The sequence below is a fragment of the Tasmannia lanceolata genome, unplaced genomic scaffold (genome assembly GCF_043159265.1).
Source record: "Tasmannia lanceolata isolate RefF3 unplaced genomic scaffold, GAP_Taslan_0.1 ptg000006l, whole genome shotgun sequence".
Lineage (NCBI taxonomy): Eukaryota > Viridiplantae > Streptophyta > Magnoliopsida > Canellales > Winteraceae > Tasmannia > Tasmannia lanceolata.
The window spans coordinates 26,802,801-26,819,691 of record NW_027518683.1 but is presented as its reverse complement, the minus strand read 5'-3'; the positions used below and the strand labels follow the sequence as shown (position 1 = coordinate 26,819,691).

The following is a 16,891-nucleotide window of genomic DNA, read 5'->3' as shown; positions in this document are numbered from 1 at the left end:
CAATCATATAGGTCTAGATGGGGCATGTCAAAATTTGCAAAGATGGATGCGTCAGCGATCCTCGGTACAATTGGTTAGGCGATCTCACTATCCCACTCGGCTAGGAGATCCGGGTCACATGGTGACTTCATTTGTTGTTGGAGTTCTTTTATCTGTCGTTGGAGGTGGGCGACTATAGTGGAACCTACTAGACGGCGATCTTCCGCCGGTGGAGCTCGCTCGGCAGAAGGTTATCTTGGGCATGCGAGGTTTACGAGGGTCGGTTCTGTCGGTTCATCACTCTCCGCGGATGGTTCGTTTGATGGGGTTTGGCGGTGGACTACTGATTGATGCCGAACCTTGCTTATGGCGATAAGCTCTCCTACTTCTCGGGTTGTGGCCTTCAGAAGATCTGTGTCCTTCCATTGTATTGGGAGGCGGAGCATCGTTGTCTGGAGGAATGACGATAGGACGGTGGAGGGGGTAGCCTTTGCAACACTTGCCGGAGGGCGTTATTAACGTCTCTGAATTGTTGAGCGAGCTGATTGAACATGTTCATGGTTGCCGGTGTATCACCGGAGACAACCATTTCTCCGGTTGCGGGTGGCTGATCTTGCTAGTTTTTGGCTCCTCGTTGCTACTCTATCGCTAGGTTGAGGGTGAGATGGAGCCTTCGAGGCTTTTGACTTTGGCATCGAGGTCCCAAGGATGGTGCCAATCTAATGGTGCCCAAAATCCGGCTGTACGTACTAGCTTGGCGGAGCTTGTGATCTTGCGCTCACAAACAAAGCGTTAGTGGGCCCGGAGTTTTCCGCTTGGTGGCAGGATTTCCACGGACGTGCCTCCTTTTCTGGAGAGTCGGTACGGTGTGAGGCACGGGTTCTAGTAGATGATTGGGTCGGAGCCGATAGATCCTTTGCATGGGCTTTTGTTGAGTGTGTTTTGTATTTGGGGTTGTTGTTGGTGTTAGGGGCGGTACCGGATATACCGATTTTATCCCAACACTTTCCATTAGTTTGAGGACATTCTGATGTATAAATACCCTGTTCCTTTTTGTTAACAGGTCTTTAGGTCTTTATTGTAATGCCCAAGGGCATACTTGTCTTTGTACTTCACTCTTTATTATTTATATTACATGAGTGAGGGGGAGAACCCTAACTCAATCTTTTCTCTCACTCTTTACTTTCTCTCTTTTCTCTACCTCTCTCAACATGGTATCAGAGCTCTAGGGCATGGATGCTTAGGGCCATTTTCTTTTCTTTTCTTTTCTTTTCTTTTCTTTCCTTCCTTTTTTTTTCCCCTAACCCTAACCTTAACATCCACCTCCATCTTCTCCATCCCTAACCCTAACCATAACCCCTCCATTCTTTGCTACAATACCTGCTACAGTACTGCTACAGTACATCGCTACAGTACTGCTACAGTGAATCGCTGCAGTACCAGCTACAGTACATCGCTATAGTACCCTCTTTTCCCCACTCTTCCTTGCCCTAATCTGATCCATCATAATCTCTTCTTCTTCTTTTCGGTCATAGCTATGCCCTAGATTTTCTTGTTCGGCTTGATCACTATCTTCATGGTGTTGTTCTGGATTTGTACTTACATCATTGCGATGTTTGTGGCTCAGAGTTGTCTCGACTTTGTCTTTATGTCGTGAGGCTATCTCATGCCTCCTTATGCATATGTTGTCCTCACGAGGCCGCGGTCTATTAGCTTGCTTATAGTCTTCATCCTTGTCTCTACTTGCTCGTTGTTGGTCCTCTTCAGTCTTCTTCCCGGTCTCTTATGGAAGATACCCCTCATATTGAGGACCCTACTATTCGTACTCCAGCTATGGCTACTAGTTTCCAACCGCATCAGGCTGCGTCGTCGTCTTTGTCTTCGGTGGATGCGTCATTCCCACCGATTACCACTTCCCGTCTTGATGGATCCAACTATTTGACTTGGAAGATTGCTGTGGAGACATATCTGAAGGCCCGACGAAAGATTTCTATTATTCGTCGTGATCCCCCTCCTGAGACTAACCCTACCTTCGATGATTGGGATGTAGATGATGCCCTTGTTCGTACACTTCTATGGCAGAGTATGACCCCTGCCATTGCTAGCACCATGATGGATCTCCCTACTGCCAAAAAGGTATGGGAGCACACTGCGGCATTATATTCTGGTGAGGGGAATGTCGCCCGTCTCTGCGACACTTATTCGCGCTGGATGGGTCACAGGCGCGGTGATTCTACAGTCCATGATTACTACAGACAGTTTGTCTCCTATTGCCAGCAGCTGGATGCTCTTATGCCTCTCACCACTGATCTTACCACGGCAGCCAGACAGCGGGATCAGCTCCGTGTTGTTCATTTCCTTGAGAGTCTTAGACCAGAGTTCACTCATCTTCGACAGCACATCCTTGGGTCTGGTACTGTACCCACTCTTCAGGAGGTATTTTTACGAGCTCAGCAGTGTGCACTTGGCATTACTGTTCCTACTCCTGTGGATGTCTCGACTACTGCTGCTTATGGAGCCGCTGACCGCCCTTCCCGAGGAGGAGGCATTTTTGGTCGCGGTCATGGTCGCGATACTAGCCGAGAGGGTGGCGGTCGAGGTCGAGCTCGGCCCTATTGTACTCATTGTAGGCGTGAGGGTCACTATCACGAGACATGCTTTGATCTCCATCCTGAGCTGCGTCACACTTCATATCCTCGTCAGGGCCGTACTGCACATCTTGCCCTTCCAGATTCGCTTGCTCCTATTGACAGCCCCTCACAGACACCACTGGCTACTCCGACCGATCAGATGGTCGTCTCTCGTGCCGACTATGATGAGCTACAGCATTTCAGGTCTGCCAGCCGCCCTCCTACTGCTGGTCTTGTTCAGCCAGGTAGTTCTCCTGCTTCGTTCCTCTCTAGTTCTAGCCCCTGGATTATTGATTCGGGAGCATCTCATCATATGACAGGTACCCAGTCATCTTTACATGATTTTCATCATGTTGTTTCACGTTCTATTACTCTTGCTGATGGGAGTACCTCTCCTATCACTAGTGTTGGCAGTTGTTCCCCTTCACCAGGCATTACATTATCATATGTGCTCTGTGTCCCCAAGTCACCTTTCAGTTTACTTTCTGTTAGTCAATTAACAAAGCATCTTCATTGTTCTATCTCATTTTTTCCTTCATATTGTCTTTTTCAGGATCTCTCGACTGGGAGGACGATTGGCTCGGGCCGTGAGGTGGATGGCCTTTATCGTCTCGACTGCACTCTGTCCCATCCGATTCTACATGGCTCGGTCGATGCATACCAGTGGCACTGCCGTCTAGGTTACCCGTCTATGGAGCGTTTACGCAGGATTCCTTTTGTTCCTTCTTCATCTGTTAGGTCTTTTCAGTGTGAGGCCTGTGAACTTGAGAAGCATCATCGTGTGCCATTTCCCTCTAAGACTGTTAGTCGGGCTTCACACCCTTTTGCTCTTGTTCATTCTGATGTATGGGGTCCTGCGAGAACTACCTCTTTATTTGGATTTCGTTATTTTGTGGTCTTTATTGATGACTAGTCACGTATGACATGGACTTATTTAATAAAAGACCGTTCTAAAGTTTTTTCTGTGTTTCGTGATTTCTATGCTGAAGTTAGTAATCAATTCTCATGTGTTATCCAATGTCTTCGCACTGACAATGCAAAGGAATATTTCTCTTACTGAAATGGTTTTCAGGAATTTCTCTATTTGCGAGGCATTCTTCATTAGTCCTCATGTGCTCATACCTCTCAGCAGAATGGAGTGGCTGAGAGGAAGCTTCGCTCTTTGTTAGATGGGGCCCGGACACTACTCTTTCAAATGCGGGTCCCTAAGACCTATTGGGCTGATGCTGTACTCACAGCATGCTACCTGGCGAATAGGCTTCCCTCTTCGGTCCTTGGTGGCACCTCTCCGTTCTCGATTCTCCGTTCTACCTCTGACCCTCTCCCTCTTACACCTTGAGTTTTTGGCTGTCTCTGTTTTGTCCACGTTCTTGGGTCAGGATTAGATAAGTTGGATCCTCGGGCCGAACGGTGTATCTTTCTAGGTTACTCTCGGACCCAAAAGGGTTATCATTGCTACAACCCTCACCTGCGACGATCCTTTGTCTCGGCGAATGTTACATTCTTTGAGACTCAGTCATTTTTTAGTCCGTCCATCTCGTTGGATCCCTCCCCCTCTACACTTCAGGAGGCTTCCTCGCATACTCTTGTTCTTCCTCTTCCGGTTCTTCCTGATCCCATCCCTGTTTCTACACCTCCGGTGTCCAGTTCCTCCCCTACAGTTGATTCTACTGTTATGCCGACGTCAGCGCCTTGTGCAGCCCCTCTACCTCCACCATTGAAGCAGTATCAGCGTCGGACCAAATCTGTTGCTCATTCAGCCCCGCCCGAGCCATCATCATCTCAGCCGGAGATCCCCACTTCTGAGGTACATTCTGACTCTCCCATTGCCTCTCGCACTCGGTCTCGCAGTACTGCTCATCACATTTCCTCTTTTGTGTCTTATGACTTTCTCACCCCTGTATTTCGTAGTTTTGTTTCGTCTTTGTCCTCTATTTCTCTACCTAAGACTCTACAGGAGGCACTTGATCATCAAGGCTGGCGGGCGTCTATGAATCTTGAGATGCAGGCCCTTCAGGCCAATCAAACATGGGATTTGGTCCCTCTACCATATGGTGCTCGCCCCGTTAGTTGTCGCTGGGTTTATGCAGTCAAGCACCTTCCTGATGGCACAGTTGAGCGCCTTAAGGCTCGACTTATTGCCAAAGGGTACACGCAGACATATGGGATTGATTATGGCGAGACTTTTTCACCAGTTGCGAAAATTCCTTTTGTCCGTGTCCTGCTATCCCTTGCTGTGAATCATGGCTGGCATCTTCATCAGTTGGATGTAAAGAATGCCTTTCTTCATGGTGATTTGGAGGAAGAGGTCTATATGGAGCAACCTCCTGGATATGTTGCTCAGGGGGAGAGATCCAGTGTTTAAAAATGCGTTGACTCGGCTCGGAACTCGGCCGAGTCGACGCGGATTCGTGCCGACCGCTTTTCTGAGTCACGGACTCGACGAGTCCAGGCCGAGTCAAGCCGATTCAAAGTTTCAAACTCGAATAACCTTTTTTCTCAATTTTCTTGGATGTGATCAACCGACAGACGAATCTTGGTGATCCGTCGTGATTTATCTGACCGGTTGATCTTCCCAAATCTTAGCTTCAGAAAGACAATAGAAAAGATGAGAGAACATTTCCTACACACTTGTGTAGGTAAGTTACCTACACACTAGCTTAAAATACAGTGGGGGCCCACATTGTTTGGGTGATCCAAACCATTCATTTGAATGGTCCTCACATAGATAGGGTGTCCACAAAAAATCAGATCCATAGGATCATCCCAACCATTCAAACTATGGAGGCAAAAAATGGACTAATTTGTGAAGGTTTATACACGTCCATTTTACCTCTACAAATCGTAGGGTTGGGATGATCCTATGGATCTGAGTTTTTGTGGACACCCTATCTCTGTGAGGACCATTCAAATGAATGGTTTGGATCACCCAAACAATGTGGGCCCCCACTGTATTTTAAGCTAGTGTGTAGGTAACTGACCTACACAAGTGTGTAGGAAATGTTTTCTCTAGAAAAGATATGATTATTCAACAACAAATAATGTGATTTGTACCTATAAATTTGTGCTGGGTATCCCATTTCCTTTCATCCGATTCTGAAATGTCTGATCTCCCTTAGCTTCTTGCGCAAATCCCATTTTCTTTGCCTTCGGCGATTCAAAGAAAGAAGGAGATGAAGGTATGAAACCCTAAGTTGAAGGGAGAACCGGAGAAGAAAGGTTCTGTGTTAACTTTTTTAGTAAGAAATGAAGCCATTATTAGTTTATTACTCTTTTGGGATGATAAGATATTTTCCACCCTTTTCTTACAGGGACAGCCACATCTTTGTAATACTTAGTTACTTACACACTAGAAGTGGCTTTTCCAAGTAAAATATGGGGGATATATTATCACTAACCTTATCAGTTGATAAAAAAAGGGCAATGTTATCAGCACTACTGTATTTTGATGAGGGCACTCCTCACTTTATTAAAAGTATGGCATGGCCCGCACCATACGATAATCCAAACCGTCCATTAGATGGGCCACATGCTAAAAAGGTTGGGCCCCAAAAATCATTTCCATAGGTTGATCCTAACCCTTCGATCTATAGAGGGTTAGGATCAACCCTCAAACATTCAGATCGGAGGGTTAGGATCAACCTATGGAAATGATTTTTGAGGCCCAACCTATTTAGGCTGTGGCCCATCTAATGGACAGTTTGGATCATCCTGTGATGCGGGCCATACCCTACTTTTAAGTTTTAATAAAGTGAGGAGTGCCCGCATCAAAATACAATAGTGCTGATAACATTTCCCTAAAAAAAAGGAAAAAAAATTCAAAATTGCTTTGACAGTCAGACCCATTTAATGCTTTTCTACCTCCGATTGTGACACTTTATTTCCTTTATTCTTTCTCTTTTTTTTTAGGATTTGGTTTATCCAGCAAATGCTAAAAAAACAGATGTTACTAATGGGCCTGATGGAGTAAAATATTGATCGAACGTTTCAAAATGGACTGAGAATTCACATCTTTTGTTTTATGACTTTTATCTTTTGCTAAAAGGAAAACACTTTGAAAACACAGTCAAAGTAAATATGAAAAGACAAATTGAGCTACAGATAGCCATCAATTGAGGTAATGCCACGTGGGATTCAGCCTTCCAAGAAACACTAATGCCATTTATTAAACACAGGCATAGGTGTACTGGGCGGCTACCCATTTTTCTATGAAAAAGTTAGCTGCAATTAAACTTTTAATGTTGTATAATCCAAACCGTTGGATAATCCCCTGTCATATCTATTTTAATTGGTTTGATCATCTGAGCCGTCCATTTGATAGGTGCCAACGTAAGTAGGTTATGCTCAAAAATTCATTTCAATATTTATTACTTTAAATGGCTATAACTTTTGGATGATCTCTTTCTTGTATGGCTTATTGCATAGGATGATCCAAACTGTCCATTTGGTGGGCCACAACATAAATAGGTTGTGTGGAAAAATTCATTACCATAAGATGATCCTAATCCTTCGATACATTGACAACTGCATATTATGGCAAGTTCTATGGATCGGAGGGTTGGGTCATCCTATGAAAATGATTTTTTAAGCACATTGTATTTAGAATTTTAGATGGCGACTCATCCAACGCACGCTTTGGATCATGTTATACTATAAGCAGTACAATACTAATTGAAAAATAATGGACCAGACGTGGCTCATCAAATGGATGTCTTACATCCTATAATGTGAGCCTTACAGTACTTCTTGAAAAATAATACATCTGGTATATTTTTTGTATGGCTCACGCATAGGATGATCCAAACCATCTATTTGTTGGGTCAAAACATCAATAGGTTGTGCCCAAAAAAATGATTGCCACAAGATGATCCTAAATCTATTGATAACTGCATATTATGGAAAGTTCTATAGATCGGAGGGTTGGGATCATCTGACTTGGCCGCGTCAACCGCGTCAACCGCGTTCTTGACCGCGTCCGCGTCGAGTCGACAAGGATTTTCTTCGGCCGCATTCCGCGTCGAAACCGCGTTTTTAAACACTGGAGAGATCTTCTCTTGTTTGCCGTTTGAGGAAATTCATTTATGGTCTCAAACAATCTCCGAGAGCCTGGTTTGGGAAGCTCAGTGCTACACTTATTCGCTTTGGCATGAAGCAGTGCGCAGTTGATCACTTCGTCTTCAGTTTTCAGTCTCAGGCTGGTTGTGTTCTGTTGATAGTATATGTCGATGATATCATTATCACTGGTAGCGATACAGGTGGCATTCAGAGGCTCAAATCTTTCCTTCAGACAGAGTTCTCTACTAAGGATTTGGGTTGTCTTCGGTATTTCCTGGGCATTGAGGTTTGCTTATTCGACTAGGGGTATCTACCTCTCACAGAGGAAGTATGTTCTGGATCTTCTTAACGAGAAAGGTTGTTTGGGAGTCAAGCCTGCCTCAACTCCTATGGACCAGAATATGAAATTACTCCCTGAGAAGGGAGTCCTGTTAGAAGATCCAGGGCGATACAGACGGCTAGTTGGTAAGCTCATTTATCTTACTATTACACGTCCAGATATTACCTTTGCAGTTAGCGTTGTTAGCCAGCATATGAGCTCACCTCACACTTCACACTGGGCTGCTGTACTTCAGATATTGAGATATCTGAAGAGTTCGCCAGGTAAAGGGTTGTTATTTCAGAGGCATGGCACCAGAGAATTGAAGGATACACTGATGCAGACTGGGCAGGATCTCCAGCTGATATGCGGTCTACTACAGGATATTGCACATTTATTGGAGGTAATCTTATTTCATGGAGAAGTAAGAAACAAGATGTCGTGTCTAAATCCAGTGCCGAGGCAGAATATAGAGCTATGTCTCATACGAGTGGGGAACTCATGTGGCTACGTTCCTTACTTTCAGAGATTGGATTTCCTCTTTCTTCTTCTTCTCCAGCTCAGTTATACAGTGACAACAAATCCGCCATTTACATTGCCACGAATCTAGTCTTCCATGAGATGACCAAACATATTGAAGTGGATTGTCATTTCATTAGAGATTTGATTCAACAAGGCTACATATCTCCCGTGTTTACCAGATCTACAGATCAATTAGCAGACATGTTCACGAAGCCTCTAAGTAGAGCTAAGTTAGCTGATAATTGTAACAAGTTAGGAATGTTAGATATCTACATTCCAGCTTGAGGGGGAGTGTTAACAGGTCTTAAAATCTTTATTGTAATGCCCAAGGACATACTTGTCTTTGTACTTCACTCTTTATTATTTATATTACATGACTGAGGGGGAGAATCCTAACTCAATCTTTTCTCTCACTCTTTACTTTCTCTCTTTTCTCTACCTCTCTCAACACTTTTCAATCAAAAATCCATACTAACAAATTTTCCATTTTGCTATGAGTAAGTTGTAAAAAGTGAGAGAATGAAGAGCATAAACTAAGAAAATAAGTTTAGGGCCTCAAAATACCTTGGATTATAAAGAAAACGGAAATCAAACACGGTTTATGGTCAACATCATAAACATGGGCTTCATATTACATTGTATCCATATGTGATGGTGATACAGTGATCAGTTCCAAAACAGTCCTAGAAACAAAAACTTCATTGTATTATATAACACTTTAGGGGATGAAATTACAGAATGTAGAACAAAGAAATCTGAATTTGGTACCATAAATTCCCTGCTAAACACGAAAAAATTACAAATTTTACAGTTTTCCCAATGCAAGTAAAAATTTGCTTCCAGCCCTGTTTGGATTGCAAGAAAAAACATTTCTGATGGAATATTTTTTCTCTGGAAAACTTTTTCTTCCCATAATTTAGAGGGAAATAATATGAAAAAAAAAGTAGGCAATTTTACAAATATTTTACTTTTCAAAACTTTTCCACAAAATTCCCAATCATCCATCTCTTTTATTAGAAATCTAGGGCATGGAAAGAACTACCCAGAAAAGTAAAGGAGTAATTGAATCGAGCATTCAACAAAAATCAAAGGGAAAATGGAAATTATTTACCTGCGCCTCGATCCTTTGCATTTGGCAAGAGAGTGAGATCGATGAGAGCAGGATCGGATTGTATGGAAACTCTGTTCAAATCCAAATCACTTTCCTTTTTCCAGGATGTGGATTTGAGAGCCAACAAGAAGATCGTGAATCCCGCCGCTCCAATGGCGATTTCTTTTCCCCATTTTCTCCACCAAACGGAACTGCGGAGCCGAGGATTTGGCATTGCAGAGAAGAATCGGTTTGATCGTTGATTAGACTGGATGCAAAGATCCAGTCATGGAAAATGGGGATCCAGAGACTTGAGACTGAGAGGGAACGTGTTTTTTTAGCAAGTGGAGATTAGAAATAGACGTTTGAACCGTAAGAACCGTTGGATTTAGGTGTCGTTTTTGTACATAATATCAGTTTGGGGATTACCCCCCTTTAACGTTCACTACCTGAGGATATATTCACCCTGGCAGGTATTACTTACATAGAAGAAAAATTGCAAATGGGAAACATCAAAATCCGAGAATTGCCAATGGGGGACTAACTTTTGAAAAATTGTTAAAGAGGGTTGATAACCCCCTTTTGAGAATTTGATAACCCCATTTAGAGGGTTGAAATCCCCTTTTAGAGACTTGATAACCCCATTTCGTCCCTCTCTTTAACAATTTTTCAAAAGTGTGTCCCCCGTTGGCAATTCTCGTATTTTGATGTCCTCCATTGGCAATTTTTCCTAACATTGATCGTTGTTCCATTTTATTAGATTTGGCTCTCAAAATATGAAATTTTATATGATGTGTGGCTGAGTAAACCTGTATTTTTTCAATCCATGGGATGATCCAAACTGTCCATTTGTTGGGCCACAATGTAAATAGGTTGTGCCACAAAAATGATTTCCACATGATGATCCTAACCCTCCTATCGGACTGGACATAATGGAAACTTCTATAGATAGGATAGATTGGAGACATTGGAGAGTTAGGATCATCCCGTGGAAATGAGTTTTGAGGCACAACCTATTTACATTGTGGCCTAACAAATGGACGGTTTGGATCATCCTATGGAGGGGGTTGTACAGTGCTTTTTGAAAATTTTGGGCTTATACGGCCGCACATGATATAAAATCTCCTCAAAATATAATTAGAGATAATAAAAAAAGAGGGATCATTACGATACATATCATTGGAGATTTTATATGGTGTAAGCCCTTATAGTCCCGTATTTTTAGAAAAGTACTGTACGGACCACATCATAGGATGATCCAAACCGTCCATGTGATGGAACACTAGGTTGTTCACCAAAAATCATTTCCGTAGGATGATCCTAGCCCTCTGATCTATAGAGGTTTCCAAAATATGCAGTTCCTCTATAGATCGGAGGGTTGGGATCATTCTATAGAAATGATTTTTTGAGGAACAACCAATTTACGTTGTGCGCATCATATGGATGGTTTGGACCATCCTATAGTGTGGTCCGTATGTTAGTTCTGGAAAAAAAAAGGGACTAAAAGGACTTACACCATATAAAAACTTGTTGTGGGGATACATGTTTGATTTGGGGCAGTGATAAATTGAACCCGATATATCTTAAATCGACCCCCTATGTGTCTTTCTCTCTAGAGGGGGTCGATTTAAGATATATCGGGGTCGATTTATCACTCCCCTTGATTTGACTCTGAAAAAATGTCATTTTATAGAAAGTGTGGCTGTATAAACCTGCATTTTTCGAAAGAGGAAATGGTTTGTGAGCAGTTGCTCAGATAAGCTTATCTGAGCAGAGCTCACAAATTGGGCCACATTTTTTGGGGGATCCAAAGCATTCATTTGGAAAGGCCTTTCCATGTATGGTGTGTACCAAAAATTAGCCCTATAGGATCATCTTAATCCAATCAAAGGTGGAGGAGAAAATGGGTAGACACTGTGGGGCCGTTTGGATACGCGGATTTTAGAATCCTGTATTTCTTCAAAATTGTAGCTAAGAGACAAGAGAAGAAGCGGACCAGCCGTCCTTTTTTACTTCTCTCCCTTCTTTCAGTCAGCAAGATAGTAGCAGATCCTCCCACATTTCCAGGTTTTAGAAATCTTAGGATGCATGAGAGATTTTTAAAAACCTGAATTTCTCACTTAAAATCCAAGAAACGATGTCAAGACAGCATACAACAGCTTGATCATGAACCCTCGTTTACACTGTTTTCAAATTAAAAACCTGGATTCTAAAATCCGTGTATCCAAACGGCCCCTGTGTGTCCATGTTTCTACCCATTTTCCCCCTCCACAAATGGCTGGGTTAGGATGATCCTATAGGGCTGATTTTTTGTACACACCCTATTCATGGAAGGGCCTTCCAAATGAATGCTTTTGATCCCCCAAAAATGTTGGCCCCCCTATGGTTTGTGAGCTCTGCTCAGATAAGCTTATCTGATCAACTACTCACAAACCATTGCCTCTTTTCAAAATGTACTGTACGTACAGCATACTCCATAAGATGATCCAAACCATCCATTTGTTGGGCCACAACGTAAATAGGTTGTGCCCAAAAAATCATTTCCATAGGATGAACCAAACCCTCTTGGAAACAATTTTTGGGGCACAAACATAAAGGTTGGATCATCGTATGGACATGATTTTTGGGGTACAACCTACAATCTATTTATATTGTGGCGAAACAAATGGACGGTTTGGATCATCCCACGGAGTAGGCCGTATAGTACTCTTTGAAAAATTTGGGTTTATACGGCCGCACATCATATAAAATCTACTCAAAATATTTTGAGAGATGAAAAGGGATCATAAATATACATTTTAAAAGAGACTGATAAAAAAAAACTTTTAGGACACCCGGAGCACGCATGCCTAGACCACCACTCCCTATCACCTTGTTTGGACTGCAAGAAAGATATTTCTTGAGGAAGTTTTTTTCCTATGAATTTTTTTTTGTTCCACAATTTAGAGGCAAATGATAAATTTTAGGGTTATCATTGTAAATTAAAGGTCCGTGAAAATAAAAATTTACTGGGTGGTTCAAGTTACATTTTGTTTCCCATGTTATCAAACAATGGAAAATCATGAAAATTTGGAAAAGTTTATCTTTTCCAACCTTTTCATAGAAATTCCTGCAATTCAAACAGGGCCATATGTGACACATGTACATGGACTATCCACACATGTGGCATGCAGAGAGAGGTTGTCTTGCTCTAGTGTCCCTATAGGCCTCATATTAGCATCCCTCGCACATATATTAATCATTATTTTGAGTCTATTAATCGGTTTTGGACTCACAGTCAGTTGTCAAAACCTAAGGCCCTGTTCGTTACAGATTATGTCAACTGATTGTCAACCCTAAACCTATTGTTGGACTCAAATTTAAATGTATTGAGTCTAATAATAGGTTTTCGACTTACAATCGCTTGTCATAATATGAAACGAACAGGGCTTAAAACAAACAGGGCCAAAGCAAGAAAAGGATTAAGCTAAAGTAAGTTAAATAAAGCACAGATGAGCTAGTAATATAATTTTAATGGGAGACTACAATTTAGATGACATGCTTTAGGAGGAGCATCATGTAGAATGCCTCTTGAATCCTTCATGCCATGCCACCTAATATGTACTAGGATACTTCGTCCCAACGTGTGAAACAACCAGTTACTCCAAAAGCCTAAGCTGCTGGAGAAGGCGTTATTTAATGTTTGGCACATGTGTCCCCTCTTTTGGGTTTGGCATTGCATGTGGATTTTTGCTATCGATGAGGTTTGAACTCAGGACCTTTGCTCTAATACCATGTGAAACAACCAGTTGCTCGAGCAAAGCAACTGGTAGTTTCACATGTTAACTTACCAACTTCTCCAAAGGCTTAAGCTGTTGGAGAAAGACGTTATTTAATGTTTGGCACATGTGGCCCCTCTTTTGGGTTTGGCCATTGCTAGTGAATCACTTTGGGCCAAACCTCCCGGATAGCAAAAACCCACATGCGATGGTCAGCCAAAGTGGGACCACATGTGCCACATGTTTGCCAAGTGGGCCACACGTGCGAGGGAGTGTTAAAATATAAAAGATAAATAACGCCTTTCTCCAACAGCTTAAGCTTTTGGAGAAGCTGGTAAGTTAACACAATGGAGGCTAGAAGACCCCCCACTAAACTAACTCTAAACTTATTTCAGATAAATCTCCTCTGGTATAATACTAAGATATTGTTAATAATTCAATTTATAAAAATAAAAATATCTTCTAAGACAGCATAATTTTCTTTCATAAGTTTGTAATGGTCATCCCTAATACAGTTGCGTTAAAAATAGGAAAAATTAAAGTAAAAGGAATTTTTTTTCTTAGCATTGTTTGATTACCATTTACTCTTTACATGATGGTCATGTATATTTTTCAAATGCAAACCATTTTTTTTACTGTTTGACTTCCCTCTCAAATCAAGAGAAAAAGGAAAATAAAGAAATGAGAATATGTTTTCCTTTCTGCTTACATTACTTACATCCAAATGAACCCAGAGAGAGAGAGAGATTTAACTAATATCTTGGGAGAGAGAGAACTATTATCGAGAGAGAGAGAGAGAGAGAGAGAGAGAGAGAGAGAGAGAGATTTAACTAATATCTTGGGTCATCAATAATATGTAGAGATGGGGTGCAGCGGGAGGAAAGGTAGTAAGTATACTAGTTTGCATATTGATTTCATTGGCATTAATATGTTGCACATCTCGAAACCCAGTTTCTATTTATACATAGCACAGAAAACGGGAAATGATATAAGGTGCTCCCTTGTTTCAATAATGTCAGTACTCCTTGGCACTTTTCTAATCACCTTTTAAAAGCTGTTACAAGACACTCTGAACAGCCAACCAGAATAAGGGTTAATAAAGTATGGGGTGTCTTGATCAAAACAAAGGTGTGAGGTATCATTCCTCCCCTCAATATGTTGCCCTATAAATTTATACATGATCGTGGCTATTTGTTTCTCTTATTCTTCATCGTAATTCGTAATGTAGTTTACAAGTCAGAAACAACAATGCAATTTCTAAGTGCTTGTTTGGCGTACCATTTAAGACACTAAGTGCTTGTTTGGCGTACCATTTAAGACACTAAGTGCTTGTTTGGCGTACCATTTAAGACACTGGTTGGCGTTTGAAACACCGTTTTGGGGGCAAACGGCCGTTAAGTCTACAAAAATAGAAGAAAACAAACTTCCCGACCTCACCGTGTTTGAAAATCCTAACTAATAATTAAATTTTGAAGTCGCATGAAATTTATTTGTGTATCTTATTTAATTATTAACTAAATATTTGCATTTGCTAGTTCTAAATTATCCCAACTAGAGCCAGGATTAGAGCCGGCTACCCCTTTCACTTTCTTCATGATTCTAAAGAATTCGTTTAGCCAATCCCAAATAGTTTGGCACAAAGGCTTTGTTGAGTTGAGTTGACTAGTTATAAATTATATCTTACTTGAGGTATTCTAAATTGAAGGGCCCCCTTATAAAAATGGGGTGAAATGGCGACCCTAGTGGCTGCAAGGAGCAGCTGTGCATTTATATTAGCCAAAAGTCATAGTGCGCCCCTTGCAGCCAATGGAGGTGCCATTTCACCCCATTTCTGCAAAGGCGCCCTTCAGTTTAGAATACGTCATCTTATATTGATGAAAAAATAAAATAAAGAGGAATGTTAAACTCAAGGGCGCCTTGATAAGCAAGATGAAAGAGCGCCTCCAATGGTTGAAAGCTACCAAAATGCATTTATATTAGCACCGAAAAATGTCAAAATCATAGACATTGAATGCACTCTGGTGACTTTCAACCATTGGAGGAGGCCTTTCATTGTTAGTGCAACCAATGGGGCCCCCTCATAGCATTCCTCTAAAAGAGAAAGTCTTGATATTGAGGGGTTAATATTAGGAGATCCAGCGGCAACCGCGTCTGAGTTTTGACGTTCAAGCTGGACCTTTTAAAAATTAGGAAAATTATCAATTTGGTACCTAACTTTAGGTAAAACTACAAAATCTCCTCATTTTTTTTTCCAAAGTCTCCTCCTACCCTAATTTTTAAGGGTAAAGAAATTAATTGCATTTTCTCTTAAACCCTACCTAAAAGCTCTTAATTGCATTTTCTCTTAAGCCCGACCTAAAAGCTGTGTGTGTTGAGGAAACTCAACACGAACCAGCGGATAAACTTTTCCTCTTGGATTATGTGAATTAAGCGTACACCTGGGGGAAAATCTTTCACTCACTGAGAAGTGAAAACTTGTGACTAGAAACTAACCAAGAAAGAAAATCAAAAGTAAATAATGGCAAACCACCAAGCATAAAACAATAGCACAATAGCGTGAAAAACCCTTCAGCAGAAGGGAAGAACCACCGAAAAACTTCAAAAGAATTCACTAAAGGGCCCATTTGGATACCGAGAAGATTTTTATTTGGAATTCTCACATTTGCAGCCCTTTTTGCGTTGACATTTGGATCCCAATCAAATCCTTGAATTTCCAACTCAACGGCTGACGGGTGAAAAAAATCAAATTTCCAAATAAGCTGTGGAAATAAGAAATTGGAAATCCACAGATCTGGCAGTTTCCTTCACCCTCTTGGCTCCTCAACCTCTTGCCTACAGCAAGAATTACCCCCTTCCCTCTGTGTCTCCCTCAACATGAGCTGGCAGATCTATTCATTTTGTACTCCAAACTCAATTCCAAATCCAAATACAAAATCTGAAGTATCCAAACAGGCCCTAATATCGAATAAGAGTGAAAGGCTTGGTGGCTTTACTCCTTGAACAAGAAGAGGTCGGAGGTTCAATCTTAGCTTACCTAACACCCCCTCCCTCCGCGAAAAAAAGGGAATTCACTAAGGGCCCGTTTGGATACCTCATATTCTGCATTTGGATTTGGAATTGAGTTTTGAGTACAAAATGAATAGATCTGCCAGTTCATGTTGAGGGAGACAGAGAGGGAAGGGGATACTTTCTAGTTGAGGAGAGAGGTTGAGGAGCAAAGAGGGTGAAGGAAACTGTCAGATTTGTGGATTTCCAATTACTTATTTCCACAGCATATTTGGAAACTTGATTTTTTTTTGCTAATTTGGAAATTGAAGGATTTGATCCGGATCCAAATCACAGTACAAATGGGCTGCAAATGTGAGAAATCCAAATCAAATTCTTCTGGGCATCCAAACGGGCCCTAATATGAAATAAGAGGGATACACAGTCTTTCTTCTATAGTTCTACCCGAAACATGAGGATTACAGCAAAAATGGAAGAAATACAATAATTCAAGAGGAATACTGGTTTACTTCTAAACCCAACACAAGAAACC

General features: G+C 41.5%; 1 protein-coding gene across 2 annotated transcripts in view; it reads right to left on the bottom strand.

Annotated features, from left to right (window-relative positions):
- LOC143880173 (pectin acetylesterase 5-like) overlaps positions 1-10,023 on the bottom strand; it is a 49,172-nt gene extending 39,149 nt beyond the window's left edge. Inside the window, exon 1 of one of the 2 annotated variants that reach the window (XM_077382963.1) lies at positions 9,617-10,023. In XM_077382963.1, coding sequence (XP_077239078.1) covers positions 9,617-9,830 — 214 coding nt within the window. In that variant the 5' untranslated portion in view covers positions 9,831-10,023. The remainder of the gene's footprint in view (positions 1-9,616) is intronic. The other variant, XM_077382962.1, reaches the window with a different exon arrangement.
- Between the last annotated feature and the right edge of the window lie 6,868 nt (positions 10,024-16,891).